The sequence below is a fragment of the Melitaea cinxia genome, chromosome 3 (genome assembly GCF_905220565.1).
Source record: "Melitaea cinxia chromosome 3, ilMelCinx1.1, whole genome shotgun sequence".
NCBI classification, from domain to species: domain Eukaryota; kingdom Metazoa; phylum Arthropoda; class Insecta; order Lepidoptera; family Nymphalidae; genus Melitaea; species Melitaea cinxia.
Genome location: NC_059396.1, coordinates 8,155,685 through 8,171,910, shown reverse-complemented (window position 1 = coordinate 8,171,910; position 16,226 = coordinate 8,155,685). Strand labels below are relative to the sequence as shown.

At 36.4% G+C, this 16,226-nt stretch overlaps 1 protein-coding gene across 1 annotated transcript; it reads left to right on the top strand.

The window, feature by feature from the left end:
• Positions 1 to 110: 110 nt before the first annotated feature.
• On the top strand, positions 111 to 7,446 carry LOC123669752 (transcription termination factor, mitochondrial). The gene is made up of 9 exons (XM_045603343.1): positions 111 to 115; positions 729 to 911; positions 1,224 to 1,366; positions 1,733 to 2,023; positions 3,303 to 3,481; positions 3,550 to 3,646; positions 3,734 to 3,887; positions 4,022 to 4,172; positions 6,491 to 7,446. The coding sequence occupies exons 1-9, from the start codon at positions 111 to 113 to the stop codon at positions 6,716 to 6,718; spliced, it is 1,431 nt and encodes a 476-aa protein (XP_045459299.1). The 3' UTR covers positions 6,719 to 7,446.
• Positions 7,447 to 16,226: the final 8,780 nt, after the last annotated feature.

The following is a 16,226-nucleotide window of genomic DNA, read 5'->3' as shown; positions in this document are numbered from 1 at the left end:
ATTATTTAAATTAATTATATTTGCAAAAATTCTAGACTCTACTGCCGCTACTGCCATCTATTTTTGGCACATTAATCTATCACCCCGAACTCACCCTCCTCCTCTAAAAGATGGCGTTAGTTTGTATGAATATTTTTGAATTACGATATTGTATGAGAGTTTCACACCCCTGTCTCAGACTCTGCCCCTGGACCTGATGGTATATATTACTCATTTATTTCCCATCTTAATGACAATAGTTTGACAATATACCTAAAAATAATAAACATTATTTTTCAGTCTGGCAATATCCCATTAGAATGGAAATGTCAACTTATTATCCCTATATTAAAAACAAACAAGGATCCTCTCCTTCCATCCTCATATCGCCCCATAGCTCTTTCATCAGTCCTTTTAAAAATAATTGAACATTTAGTTAAAAATCGCCTTGAGTGGTTCGTAGAAAGTAACTCTCTTCTTTCTTCGTCCCAGTTTGGTTTTCGGCGAAATAAAAGCACGTACGACAATATAGGTATATATACTTCGGATATAAGATTAGCTTTTTCTGTGAATAAATTTGTGCTTTCAGCCTTCCTAGATCTGTCGAATGCCTATGATAATGTCATTGTATCAATACTAAGACAAAAATTATTCAGTCTTAAAATCCCCAGCAAAATTATTTCATTTATAATAAATATGCTTACTGATAGATCAATTATTTTTTACAATAATAACCAAAAATATTTAAGAATCCTCACCAAAGGTTTACCTCAAGGGTCAGTTTTAAGCCCCTTGTTGTTCAATTTGTATACCCATGATTTAGATTTAGCAATTGACAAGAATGTTGATGTTTTGCAATATGCGGATGACTTACTTTTATACATAAAAGGAAATAATATTGATGATGCGTCTGCGAAATTAACGGAATCTCTGTATTATCTTAAACGGTGGTTAGATAATCATGGTCTCGATTTATCACCATCAAAAAGCTCCGTCGTTCTTTTTCATCGAATGCGTAGAGCTCCATTACTTCATGTGACTTATGACAATAGTATTATACCGCAAAAAAACCATCATAAATTTTTAGGTATTATTTTAGACGAAAAGCTTTCAGGAACTCCTCACTTTAATTTTATTATAAATAGATGTGAGAGAAATTTAAATATTATGAGATGTCTTGCAGGTGTATGGTGGGGTGCCCATCCTTTTTACTTAAAATTGATATATAACGCATTAATACGTAGCATATTAGAATATGGCACCTTCTTGCTAGAACCTGGATCTATGTCGGGATTTAAAGCATTGGACAAAATTCAAAGTAAATGTCTTAGGATCATCTGTGGGGCCATGAAAACTAGCCCTATTAATGCTTTACAGGCTGAATGCTGTGACCCTCCTTTGCATTTACGTCGTCAATATTTGGCAGACAAATACCTTTTTCGCTGCCTTCAACTCACTGATCATCCAATTATTGCAAAGCTCCAACAACTTGCTTACTTTGTTTCTAATAGTTCGTATTGGACAAATAAACCAAACCCGTGTTTAGTTACAAGTTATTTTAAATTGAAATCTCTTTCCGCTCCAATTCAAAGCTCTTGTAATTTACCAATTTTCTCTTGTTCATACAATGCCCTTATTTCTACTCCTAATGTTGTAAACTTTGACATAGAAAAAACAAATTCTTGTAGGGCTGATGAAAAATTTAAAAGAATAATTGAAACACGATTTAGCGATTATCATTATATTTTCACAGATGCGTCAAAACATTTTGCCAATAGTAATGTCGGAGTAGGAGTTTTTCACTTTCAATATAATATTGTTCAAAAAATCAAACTCCCTCCTGAATGTACAGTATTCTCTGGGGAATGCTTAGGCATTTTTAAAGCTTTAGAATATATCAGGTTAGCTAAACTTAAAAAATCCATAGTTTTCACAGATTCATTAAGTTCTATTCAAGCTCTTGTCAAGAATCCTTTTAAAATTAAACAACAGCATCCTTGTATATTTGGCATTAGACAATTATTAACTGAGTGCACTGAGAAAGGTATTTTAATAACGCTTGCTTGGATCCCTAGCCATTGTGGAATAGAGGGAAATGTTAGAGCAGATACTCTGGCTAGAGAAGCTACAATAAGTGGTGACCTTTTTCCATATAAAATTTCCTACCCAGATTTATTAACTTTGCCCAAACTTTGTATGGATAAGTCGTGGCAAGAGTCTTATGATCATAGTAGTAGGCAAAAAGGAACGTATTATTATAGTCTACAATCTGAAATTTTGGTAAAACCATGGTTTTATAATATGGATTTCAATAGAAAAGGCTGTAGCATAATATCGAGACTAAGGCTTGGTCACACTTGTTCTCCACACCATCTGGCTAGATTTAAAATTATTTCCAGTCCGTCCTGTTTTTGTGGTTATGAAACGGGGGATATCAACCATCTTTTATTCTCTTGTCCACTTTTCAACCGCTCCCGTTTCCTAGAGTCACTGATTGAATATAAAATTCCTTTTCCTACATCTATAAATTGTTTATTGTCTTCTAGAAAGTATGATATATATAAAATCGTATTGGATTATATATTTCTTAATAATATAGACATTTAATATACTGTATATGTTTTTTTATTTATTTTTATTTTTTCCTTTTCATCATAAAATATATTATTTTGTTTCTTCCTATCCTGTTCTGAATCCTCTCATAAATTCCTCTTGTCCGTTATCCACAATTTTTGAACATTTTTCTTAATTCCTGCTCGTCATTGGCAATGCACTAACGTGCTGTCCATAAAAAAAAAAAAAAAAAAAAAAAAAAAAAAAAAAAAAAAAAAAAAAAGGAAGTAATGTCATTATGACTATGTCAATTGGTATCGAAACTATTTATTACTTAGTTATTTATTTATTTATTCTGTTTTAAACAAATAATAAACTTACAATTGAATTTGAACCCTAACAATTAAACTTTAAATATTGTCACATAGTATGCCAGATCCATTTATTAGTTTTATGTAAACTGAACGGCAATTATTTACAAAACATGGTTACTCGATATTTCATTTCAACATTATTTTTAAGACCACGTATAATTGTATATCAAAAATATTATACCCCTCCCTGTTCTTTAGACAATGGGTTAGGAAATGATATATTCAAATGTAAATTTTTTAGTCTACTCCCTATAAATATTTTAAACAGAAGTTTATGTACCCATGAATATAAAAGTCCTAAAATAAAAGGTACAACCATTTGTTTCTTTACTATTTTAATTTTATTTTTGATCATGCATGATTAAATATAACAAACTTTTATGTTAATTATAATAGATATAGATACATCTAAAGAAAAAGTCATTAAGGAATTAAACTTTCTGTCTGAAAAAGATGCAACTCCTTTCTACAAATTGCCTTTGAAATCACTGCTGCAGATTTACAAAACTACAAAAAATGACGTTGAGAAAGGCTTTTGTAAGAACAGATTGTATTATATTTCACAAAGAATTGAGGTATAATTGAATGTAACTATTTTTTTCTCAGTAAATATTATTTTATTTTAAAGAAATATATGTTACAGTGCCCACCTTCTACTTTAAGTGAACAAATTGTAAAAAGATTATTTATATATAAGTTGTCATTTGAGTGGTTGGAGAGTTCTTTAAATGTATTATTAGGTAAGAGCTTTGTTAAATGTAAACTCTGTTTGTTAAAAATTTATCAATATTTAATATATGTAAATTTTTTATTTTCATTATTTTTAGCTATGAATGTATCCGGAGATCGTATAAAAAGAGATTTATGGGTTCTTAAGTATCATCATAAAACTATTCAGGAAAGACTTGAACGAGTTAAAAGTGTAGGTGTCGAGAATTTATACCCATGGATGGTTCGCTGTTCTGAAGACATTCTTAACAGGTTGGAACAATTTAATATTGATATTTACCTAACATAATATTTTACTTAATTAAAAAAATGTACTGGTATTGAAACTAACATTAACAGAATTGAAAAACTTTTGATGTTTATATTATTTTGTATGCTTACTTTAGGTCTATACAAATTAGTCAAGAGACAAAGACAATTTTAGGTGAAAATAAATCGACAAAAATGTACCTTGCACAGCGCCTAAATACATCACCAAAGGTTATTGAGGATATGTATGTCAAGATACCAGCTTTGAAAACTATAAGAGTTACTAAGGTAATTTTGTGTTCTAGTGTTGTGATATATTTTATGCACCCCTGCCTCAATTTAATTGCAACTAAATTGTTAATAATTATTTTTTTAAACAGAAGGTAGGTTTCAAAAGTGGTCATCTTCAAATTTAAACTTCCTTTCTAATAAAGACTGTAATTGTAAATACTTAAAAAATAAAGTAAATATATTAAGTTTATCTATTTTATATATAGAATATTACAAATAAATTTATTTATAATGTTGTAAAAAGAAGTATTGTGGAAAGTTGAATTGTCTAAATTGTAATGTAATTGTGTTTGCTCGCTAATGAAAAAAACCGAATTTAATTACATTGACAAGTAATACAACAAAAGTAGACGAAAAAAATTTACAAACACACTAGTTGTCACTACGATTTCCGAGGGTTTCCCTCGATTTCACTGGGATTCCATCATCAGATCCTGGTTTCCTTATCATGATACCACACCTGACGGAAACACAAAGACGGAACTTGTGATGTTCAGAAATAAAGGGAATTTAGGGAACCTTAAACCCCCAAAATTATTTGGCACCAGTGTTGCCCTAACCAAGGAGGTCAAATATCTTGGAGTAATCCTAGATAGCAAACCCTTTTTTGGAACAGGCATTTAGACTCAAAAATCAATCAAAGCCAGCATAATCCTCTGCCAATGCAAACTTTCTGAACTGCTTGCTTTACAAAACCATTGTCAGGCCTATAATCACCTATGGTGCGGTAATCTGGAGGCAGAGAACAGAACTTATTATCGTTAAAAATAAGTTCCAGCGGTTTCAGAGAATAGCATGCTCTGCAATCACTGGCTGCATGCGTGCCGCCCCTACGGCAGCTCTTGAGGTTATGCTTGACCTGGCACCGCTTGATCGGTTTATACAACAGGTAGCGGCTATGTCAGCTATCAGGCTGAAACACTTGGGCTTGTGGTGTAACCAGGAGGGTTACCACACCACACGCTACACACACAATAAACTTTAGAGCAGCCGTGAGCTATGAGTTGCTACTTGCTGCTCCATGTAATAGGATACCCAAACAACATATTTTCGAAAGGAAATACCATATACAACTATTTGAGACTGAAAGAGACCAGTTCGGCATACGCGATGTCCGCATTTACACGGATGGCTCCAAAATGGGGTCTGGCACCGGTGCCGGAGTGTACTCACAAGACCTTAATATCAAATTATCACTAACGCTGGGCCAACACAGCTCCATCTTCCAATGCGAGTGTGTTGAGATAATCCATGCGGCCACCGCCGTGCTGTCAAAAGGCATTAAGGATTGCAACATCCGTATTCTGTCGGACAGCATGGTTGTACTTAAAGCACTAGGGAGCAATTCGATCAACTCTAGTCTTATATACGAATGTCATCAAACCCTGGAAGTATTGGCCTCAGATAATGAGGTAATCCTCCAGTGGATAAAAGGACATAGCGGATCACACGGAAACGCTGCCGCCGATGAGCTTGCAAGACAGAGGTCCGATATAAAGGTTGCCGGCCCAACCATCTTAATGTCGCTACCATTTGGACAACTGCGCTCATGGGTAAGGCAATGTACACGTGCAACTCACAATGGCCTTTGGGCAAACCAAACTGGCTGTAGATAGTCCAAAATGATACTCATGGAATTATCACCACATCTATCGTGCCGACTGCTCAGTCTAAACCGTCTGGACATCAGAATAGTTGTTGGCACAATTACCGGCCACATGGCATTCAATCACCAACTATTCATTATGAATGCAACGGACAGTCTTCTTTGCAGGGGATGTCTGGCTGCTGAATAAACAGCCGCCCACGTGATCCTGGAATGCGAGGGAGTGGCCGCACATCGGGCAACCATCCTTAGGGAAATAAGGACGCTCCGGCTCCGGAGGCTTCTGAGCATCTGGAAGGAGCTGAAAAAAGGGCTGGCTAGTTCAGCCAGCCCTCTTTTCACGCATAACGGACCACCTTTATGTCTAAATGCGGAAAACCGAGCGCACAACAATAGAAAAAGATAACCACACCTGGGTTTTGATAATTCTCTTTTCCACCAAAAAAAGAATTATCAAAATCGGTTCATAAACGACGAAGTTGTCCCTAAACATAAAAAATAACAAAAATATATATATGGTCGAATTGAGTAACCTCCTTCTTTTTTGAAGTCGGTTAAAATTGACTTGAATTATGAATACTATAAAAATGTTTGTTATGTTTAAAAAATTAAATAGGCTTTAATTAAATCCAGGTTAATATTATGTATTTATTTATTGACTATGATAATCCAAAGTTCAGTTGTGTTTAGGTACTTTTTTCTTTTACAGGCAAAAAATTTTCTGGATTTTTTGATCAAAGAAGGTTTTACTGTGGAAGAAATTGTGGATAAGCCTAGAATATTTGCCGCATCGCAAAAAACAGTAAAACTGAGATTGGAAAAATTAAGAAGCTTAGGTCTATGTGAAATTAATTTAAATATTCTCTGTAGAAGTAGAAAAGATTTTCAAAAATATTATGAATCTATGGAATCAATTTCTAAAGAGTGTGATGAGTAATAGTTGTCAATAACTCAATACTATAACTAATAGTAGAATAATTAGTTACATTAGATAATAGTCGTCACAGCTTAGGAGGCCCGTTTTGACATTTGACAAATACCCTAGAACGTAACCTGGTACGAAACTGTAAGAAACAATAAAAGAATTAATAATAACACATTTATTATCATTATTAATATCTATCATTCCGCCTATAGATGACGTCATTATTCGCGACCACATCACCCACATCATCAAAGATAGGTGGGTCAAAGTTGGCTAATGGCTTGCAGCAAAACGTGGCGGGAATTTTAGAAAAACAACTGTCAATGTCAAATTGTGAATATTATCTCATTCGATTCTGCAAAAACGCAGCGATTAATTCCCGGGATTGTATGTTGAATGTTCCGATAATTATGCACTGCGACCATTTTATAGTGTGACGTCAATTTAGTATACTGTAAAGCCGTTCCTATTATACTCCCGTTCTACTGGTTACTATTTAAAACGGAACACAATCCCGTATACTGCCAGCCGCATGTTTTATAACTCGAGTACTATCAAATATAAAATATTATAATTAATAGTAATTGTAAATTGAATTTATAACATAATAAAAGTAATTTTTCATTAAAAAGAATATGTTTTCATTGCTCAACTTATATTAACTTTGTGTATAAGTTAATGTATAGATAGTGTGGGGTAAAATTTAGGAATTTTTTATAATTATTATATACAATGGCATATTTACGCGTTTTTTTGCACGATCAAAAATTTCCTGCGTAACCTTCAGCTCGTATTGAAGATTTTTAATACAGTCTAATATGGTTAATTTTTGCAATTCTTCCGTTGTTTTATTTATTAATCTAAACTTATTACAGAACTAAGGTATGGTTTAAAAGACATTTGACAGTTGGCACTCGAGTGGTTTTGACTGATCACGTGATCAAAGTACTGCGAGTACCTTACCTCGCAAACGCCAGTGCTCACAGTAGAATATAGCGGCGATTTATGACGTCATATATTTCCCTATGGTTCTGCGACAGTATACTGGCAGTCCGTAACGGAACGATTTTATCTACAGTGAGAGCACTGTGCAGTACTCGCATATCGGAACATAATCTAAGTTTTACTCCAACTCTCGCGAAATATTCCGCCATATTGCGATCACACAGCTGACACCTGACAGTACCCAAATGTGCGTTCCATTTATAAAATTCGCCTACAAGTACAATGCTCGCGGCGTTTTTAACCGACTTCCAAAAAAGGAGGAGGTTCTCAATTCGACTGTATTTTTTTTTTTTATGTATGTTACATCAGAACTTTTGACTGGGTGGAGCGATTTCGACAAATTTTCTTTTAATCGAAAGGTGGTGTGTGCCACTTGGTCCCACTTAAATTTATTTGAGATCTAACAACTACTTTTCGAGCTATATCTAATAATGCGTTTTTACTTGACGCTTTTTTCGTCGACCTACGTTGTATTATACCGCATAACTTTCTACTGGATGTACCGATTTTAATAATTCTTTTTTTGTTGGAAAGAAGATATCCCTAGTTTAGTACCACGATAAGGAAACCAGGATCTGATGATGGGATCCCAGAGAAATTGATGGAAATTCTTGAAAATCCGCAATAACTTTTTACTGGGTGTACCGATTTTGATAATTCTTTTTTTGTTGGAAAGAAGATATTCTTAGTTTAGTACCATGATAAGGAAACCAGGATCTGATGATGGGATCCCAGAGAAATCGAGGGAACTTCTTGAAAATCCGCAATAACTTTTTACTGGGTGTACCGATTTTAATAATTTTTAATTTAAAGCTGATGTTTGTCATGTGGTCACATATAAATTTTATTGAGATCTGATAACTACTTTTTGAGTAATCTTTGATAACGCGCAGTTACTTGACTATTTTTTCGTCGATCTACGTTGTATTACTCGTCGATGTAATTGAAGTCGGTTTTTTTTTTCGTTTGCGAGCAAACACAATTATTTACCTTAGAAGAAAGGCAATTTCAGCGGTCGTGATTGATGGCGTTGTAGGCTTTAGGTGAAACGCGCCCAAAGTGTAATACTAAGTGATAATGGTAGGGATGGGTCCAAAACGTTGTGATCACATCACATTTCAAAATATATTAATTTTAAGTAGGGTAAACCAGAGAGTGATTGTCCACTAACAGTGATCGCCCGCTTTAAGAAAAATATTCTCATGTGCTATCTTTGAATCATTCTAGTTCGATTAGAATTTACTAGATGGCTCTGTGATTAGTGTATAGTATATTTAAAATTGACTACTGGCAGCACTGAAAGAAAAAAACAGTAATGGCGTATTTTATCGAGACGAGTAAACGTGTTATTCAAAAAGGTTAGCAATTTAACAATTTTCATAAGGAATAACTTGCTTAAAGGCTCATTTTTTTTGCATTTTATTTGACATTCAACTATCGGTGTATAGTTATGATGAACTCATATGTATTTTCCCACGTTTAAATTAGAATACCTGGTGGTATTTGATTCCTAATGGTTGTTTTAACGGTGGGAGATCACTTCATGTAAATCTGTATATTTTTAGTTATTACCAACCATCATTTTACTTATTGCCATATGTCTATAGTTATTGCCCAGAGCAATTATTGTTATGGGCATTTTTTTTACCAGTGTCTTGTCATCACATGTAGTAGTGTCTAAATTGCTCATTGCTTAAACTTCTTTCACAATTGTTATGCATGATTATCTAAACGGTTATTATTATTACATTTACAGTATGCCAAAGACACCAAAAGTTAAATAAAGCAAAGAGCATTTGCAGAAAGCGATCGAAGCTGTACAAGATATTTCCAACAATTTATCTACAAGACAAATTGCTCAAAAGGACGGTGTTTCGAGGTCCAGTCTCCGATACCACGTTAAAAATACAGGACATAAAACCAGCTTAGGGGCATCACCTATATTAACTACTAGCTTCCCGCCCCTGCTTCGCACGGGTATTTAACAAAAATTTCCAATCCCTAATTTTTTTAAATACCTTCTTTCCTTTTCGTTTCGAAATCGCTTGTTTCGTTGTTCAAATCGAACTCACTCTGGTGGGCGACACCGGGCTCTTATATATTCAGATAGCTAGGCTCTAGGATATTCGAGAAAGTTTGAGAATATTTTCTTTCTCACGCCTTCTAGATTGTTCTCGACATTATCGTCCGCTGTAAGGTTCTGCAGCTGTATCATACGTAGTAAAGGCGCGAAATTTAAAAACCTAAATTTTAAAATGTTTTCAAAACTAATTTGAATAACTAAAATTATGTCGCTTTTACTCCAAAATATAAGTTAGCTACTGCTGTATTAACACATAAAATTTAATAACTTTTTTATAGTAACAAATGTAATTTAAGACTTTATTGAAGTTGGAATTTTGCTGCTGCAATTGCTCGCAGCGCCTTTCGAAATTCAACCCTAAATAATCGCTGTTCTGAATGGAGTTCAAATACTCGACAACACATGGCGCCACTACACTTAATTTCCAAGTTGAAGGGTTGGAAAAGCCTTTATATCTTTAAAAACATCCTTTAGGTTAAAACGGGAACTTTTTTGTTCGAGGGGGGATAAAGGGATATCACACTATATAAGTCCCTTTATCGTGTTGGAACTCCTTTTTAAGTTTTATCGGTACGCACATTTTATCAACTTAGTTTTATCATATGATAATGATAATGATATCTGCAAAAAGTCGTTTAGAGGATTGGGTAATAATTTCGGCAAGAAAAGGCTTAACCGAAATTGAAAAATTTTAGATACCGTGCAAAAGTTTTTGGTGGAAAACCCGCGCCCTTATTCATTTTAAAATAGTAGACGAGGTGATGGTTGATGGAAGGCATTTTTGAAAAGACATCCGAAGTTGACAATCAGAAACCAAGTTCTTGTGTTTCGGAAAAAGATATAATAGGCTAGTTTAGTGATATTTAAAATTATGCTGCCGAAAAAGACTTAACTCCCATTTTAAATTCACCACATGGCATTTTTAATGCAGATGAAACCAATTTCCAAATTTGCGTTAAAAGTGGCCAAGTGTTAGCGAAGAAAAAGGCGCAAAAAATCTCTATAATATTGAACAAACTCAAGCAAAAGAGTCTATTACAAATTTATTCACCTTTTCAGCTGCAGGAAAAGTCTGCTGTCCATTCATTATTTATCCGTATCAAAGATTACCTGAAAAAATTCTGATTCTGTACCTGATTGATGGGGGATTGGAAAGTCAGGCACTATTTGGATGACTACAGAAGTTTTCTACGAATTCATTGCCAATGTATTTCATCCCTATCTTCTCAGCAATAACATTGAGCTACTCTACTCTGATTGAGCAGAATAGGGGGTCCAAAGTTTTCCAAAGACCATTGGGGAGAAGCCAGAAGGCTCGCAAGAATGCGAAGCTCAAAACAGCGGATGGCAGAACCGTCTGCTCTCGCCCTCAGATCCAAAAAGATGTTGAGAATTTTTATGGACAGCTGTACTCGTCGAGCGCACGCAAGCCTGCGACTTGGGACACCGGAGTTCCACGAGCACCGCTGTTGCGCCATTATTCGGAGTGTATCCCGGACTTCGAAGAGAGTGAGATTGGTGCAGCGGTCGGGCAGCTTCAAAAAAAGGGCCCTGGGGGTTGACGGAGTTACCACTGAGCACCTTAAAGCCGCAGGGCGACCTGTCCTAAAAGCCTTGGCAAGACTTTAACGCCGTCATCCACCGAGGTATCACGCCGGAGGCGTAGTTCAGGAGTGTGGTGGTGCTGTTTTTTAAGACAGGCGATAAGTCTCTGTTAAAGAATTACAGACCGACCTCCCTTCTGAGCCACGTCTATAAGCTGTTTTCGAGGGTTGTTACGAATCGTCTCGCCAGAAGATTCGACGAATTCCAATTACCGGAGCAGACTGGGTTTCGAAAAGACGGAAGAATATAATCAACCGCTGTGTATGGCATTTGTGGACTACGAGAAAACCTTCAACTCTGTCGAGACCTGGGCTGTCCTGGACTTTCTGCAGAGATGTCATATCGACTGGCGATATATCGAAATACTGAAGTCTATGTACGACACGGCGACGATGACCGTTCATGTCAATGACCAAAGAACAAGTCCTATTTCCCTCCGGCGTGGGGTAAGACAGGGGATGTAATATCACCGAAACTGTTTAGCACTGCGCTGGAGGATGTTTTTAAGACCTTGGGTTGGGGGGACCGAGGCATCAACGTCAACGGTGAATTCATCTCTCACCTTCGTTTCGCCGACGATATTATCATCTTTGCGGAGACGTTGGATGAGTTAGGCCAAATGCTGGCCGGCCTAAACGAGTCCTCCCGATGTGTCGGTCTCTGTATGAACTTGGATAAGACGAAAGTTGTGTTTAACAACCAAGTCATACCGATACCGGTATCGGTCGATGGTACCCTTCTCGAAGTTGTTCAGGATTATATTTACCTAGGCCATACTATCCAACTAGGCCGCAACAACTTCGAGAGGGAGGCTGATAAGAGGATTCGATTAGGCTGGGCAGCGTTTAGTAGACTTCGTCAAGTCTTCACTTCGAAGATTCCACAATGCTTGAAGACAAAAGTCTTCGAGTAATGCGTCCTGCCTGTGTTAACATACGAGACGTGGACACTGACGAAGGGACTAGTCCACAAGTTTAAAGTCGCTCAACGTGCAATGGAACGGGCTATGCTTGGGGTCTCTCTCAAAGATAGGATATGAAATGAGACTTTCGGTGAGAGAACGGACGTAACCGACATAGCCCACAGAATTAGCAAGTTGAAGTGGCAGTGGGCTGGCCATCTTTGCCGCAGGACCGATGATCGTTGGAGCAGACGGGTCCTGGAGTGGAAACCGCGTCTTGGCAAACGCAGTGTGGGACGTCCTCCGGCCCGTCGGACCGACGATCTACGTAAGATTGCCGGTGTAAGCTGGATGAGGATTGCGAAAAACCGGGATGTTTAGCGCGAACTTGGGGAGGCCTATGTCTAGCAGTGGACTACAATAGGCTGAGCTGACTGACTGACCAATGATACTCTATGTCGACGGCCACAAAACTCATTTAAATTTTTACTTGAGCCAGCTTTATTCTCATCTTCAAATTAAGTAAATCGCACTGTATCCAAATGCAACAAGAATCCTTCAGCCTGCCGATGTATTTGCATTCCGACCTCTTAAAATAAGATAAAACAAAATAGCAAAATGAACATAATAATCAAGGTGTCACAAAATTGAATTTTGCTCCTGTTTTTAATGAAACTGTTACGATGAGTCTAAAACCTGAAATATTAGTGAACGGCTTCAATAATGTAGATATGCAAAATAAAACACTAGTTTCTGATTTAGCAACGATAAATTACTTAACATTTAAAAAATCATTGGACCATCTATTAACAATGATTTTGAAAATCGTCATCGAAATATTCCCTACTATGAGTAACGATCGCTATCAGGTGTACATGATAACAACCGGGACCGACGGCTTAACGTGCTCTCCGAGGAGCGTTGGGGAGACCCACGAGGACTGTACAAACAACCAGATCACGGCAAACACCTTTATGGCCAATACAAATGTTTGTCATGTGCGGGGATCGAACCCGCAATCGCCAGCGCAACAGGTACAATCCATGGCTGTAACCATTGCGCCAACGCGGCGTAACGGAATAAATCCGCCAACCCGCAGCGTGGTGGATTAAGCTCTGATCCTTCTCCTACATGGGGAAAGAGGCCTATGCTCAGTAGTGGGATATTACAGGCTGAAGCGCATCAAAATATTCCTCACCAAAAGGCTACTGAACAATGGACATGTTATATTAAGTGTGGAAAGCATTTCGTGATTCTGAAAAATTAAATAATACTGACCATAAAGTAGATTTACCAGTCATATTACCGCAAAAACAGGAACAAGATTTAATTAAAAAGTAAGTAACCTACGTTCTGCACGGGCAACAGAAACATTGATGATGCATGCTTCTTCATTTAAACAAGTCACATTATCTCTTGAGTCACTCGTTAGTAGTGTAACACTTCAGCTGCCAAGTCCAATAATTGTTAAAAAGAAATGTTATTTGGGAGAATATTTAGCTTACCCAGAAACGCCAATAAGGAAAGAAAACGGGCAAACTGAACGACAGCCTTATGCCATTAGCTCCCAAAATTTTAAGGCAGCGTTACATACAATTCAAAAAGAAAGAGAAAATCAGTTAAAAGTAAAAGAAAAGAAGAAGTTGATCAAAGAAAAGAAAAAGACTGTAAATGCAAATAAATATACTAAAATATTGATAAAAAATCAAAGGAAAATACAAAAAATAAAAATCCTACTCTGAATTCTAATATTGAGACTGTTAGTTCTAAGGAAATAGATACAACTTTTGATTATTCTGAGCCACAACTTGAACCGATACAAAGAAGATAAAAAAAGAAATATACATAGTAAATAAGGAAAAGCGAGAAATACCAGCATCTAAAAAGTTTGCTGTTTTAAATAATATTGTAATAAAACCTAGTAACATTGTACCAAAGCCTACTTGCGGAATTTGTCATTTCAATGTGATAAAAAATGAACTGACTTGCAGTTCTTGTTCAAAAATCTTTCATGTGCGTTGCATTCCACCAAAACATAAAGAAAATATACCCGACCGCTCCGATTTACATTTATTTTTATGCCATCTTTGTTTTGAAGTAGATGACTCTGTCTCTGGCGATTCTGATTCAACAACACCAGCTAAAGAATTATTTGATAGAGTTATTAGAGCCAAACGCAATTTATTTTGAAATATCGAAGACTATCCTATTAGATGTACGAGTTTAATATTTTATTTTGATTATTTATTTACGTTTTAAGTTTATTTTATCGTTTTGAGTTTCTGGGCAGTTACTATGCTGTGATGTGGGCAATTAGTATAAGAAAGGGGCCAATTACTGTACTTTTTAGAAGATTTTAAGATTATTTCATTATTTTCTATGTTATGTAAGTTTTAACTAAAAACTGTTAATATTCAGTTGGAGAATTTATCAGGTAACAAGAAAAAAGTAATAAATGGTTGATTGTTGTAATACTTTTTTATTTTTTGATGTCAAGAAGCCCATAAGTGAGGAATAGCTATACGGTTTACCCCATTAAAAGATAAATTTTAAAATATATACCTATTAACGATAAACCTAAAGAAATAAACTTATATTATTGTTGGGGAATTGACACTAAACCTGTGTGTTCTGTTAGGAGCAAACCTTTTATTTTGATCCTATATTCCAACTTATTTTCGATAAATATTCATTTTATGGATAAATAATTTAAACGGAAATAAATATAATGTCGAAACTGTTGTGTAAAATTTTAAAATATGTTACGTCACACTAAGTAGAAGCGGGTTTTTATTACATTACTAGGTCGGCAGACAAGCGTACGGCTCACCTGATGGTAAGCAATTACCGTAGCTTATACGTATAGACGTGTGCAACACCTGAAGCATCGTAAGCGCGTTTCCCACGTCCCCGTATCCCCATTAGCTCACCTTATCAACAGGAACACAACACTGCTTAAAAACAGTATTATTTAGCTGTGATCTTCTGTAAGGTTCTCGAGGTACTTCCCCAATCGGGCTGCTCCAGATTTTGAGCAGGAAATTTCCTGCTGTACCCTACCTCAGTTAGGGTCTCATACTGTGGTGGCGAATGCTAGCGCGACCCCATCTCGCCCCACCCAGGCGGACGACTGCTCACTTGTGGTGGTTTTTACTTTTTAAAGGCCTTCTACACGGTCGGGATCGACCGCCGAACATCGTGTCCTTGGTCGGGTTGATATAAAAATGGACAGTGTGGAAAACAGTTGACCCGACCAATATCTGGTTGATGTCAACGGCCTTGGTCGCGAGCGCATCTCTCGCGACAGGCTACGTTCGTGGTCGGTCCCGACCATGTCCCGACCGTGTGGAACGCTGTCGGCCGACGCGAGCGCTTCAGTTTGCGCTTGTCAGTCGTCACGGGTAGCTAGTTTAAGTGTATTATCTATGGTCACGAGCGCATGTCATCACGTATTGCAATAGATTCGCAAAACGAACGCCACGAACGAGAGGTTCTGACCGAATTTATATCTTTATATATTGATTTGCCATGTCTTTGGGACATTGGATCCGATCTATACAAAGAAAAGAACCAAAAAACTTCACTTCACTTTAGCATAAAAAAGTTATTGCCAAACCCACCTTCTGTTGCTTTATAATTGTGTTTGCTCGCAAACGAAAAAAAAAAGACTTCAATTACATCGACGAGTAATACAACGTAGATCGACGAAAAAATAGTCAAGTAACTACCCGTTATCAATGATTACTCAAAAAGTAGTTATCAGATCTCGATAAAATTTATGTGTGACCCCATGATAAACATCAGCTTTCGATGAAATTAAAAATTATCAAAATCGGTACACCCAGTAAAAAGTTATTGCAAATTTTCGAGAGTTTCCCTCGATTTCTCTAGGATCCCATCATCAGATCCTGGTTTCCTTATCATGG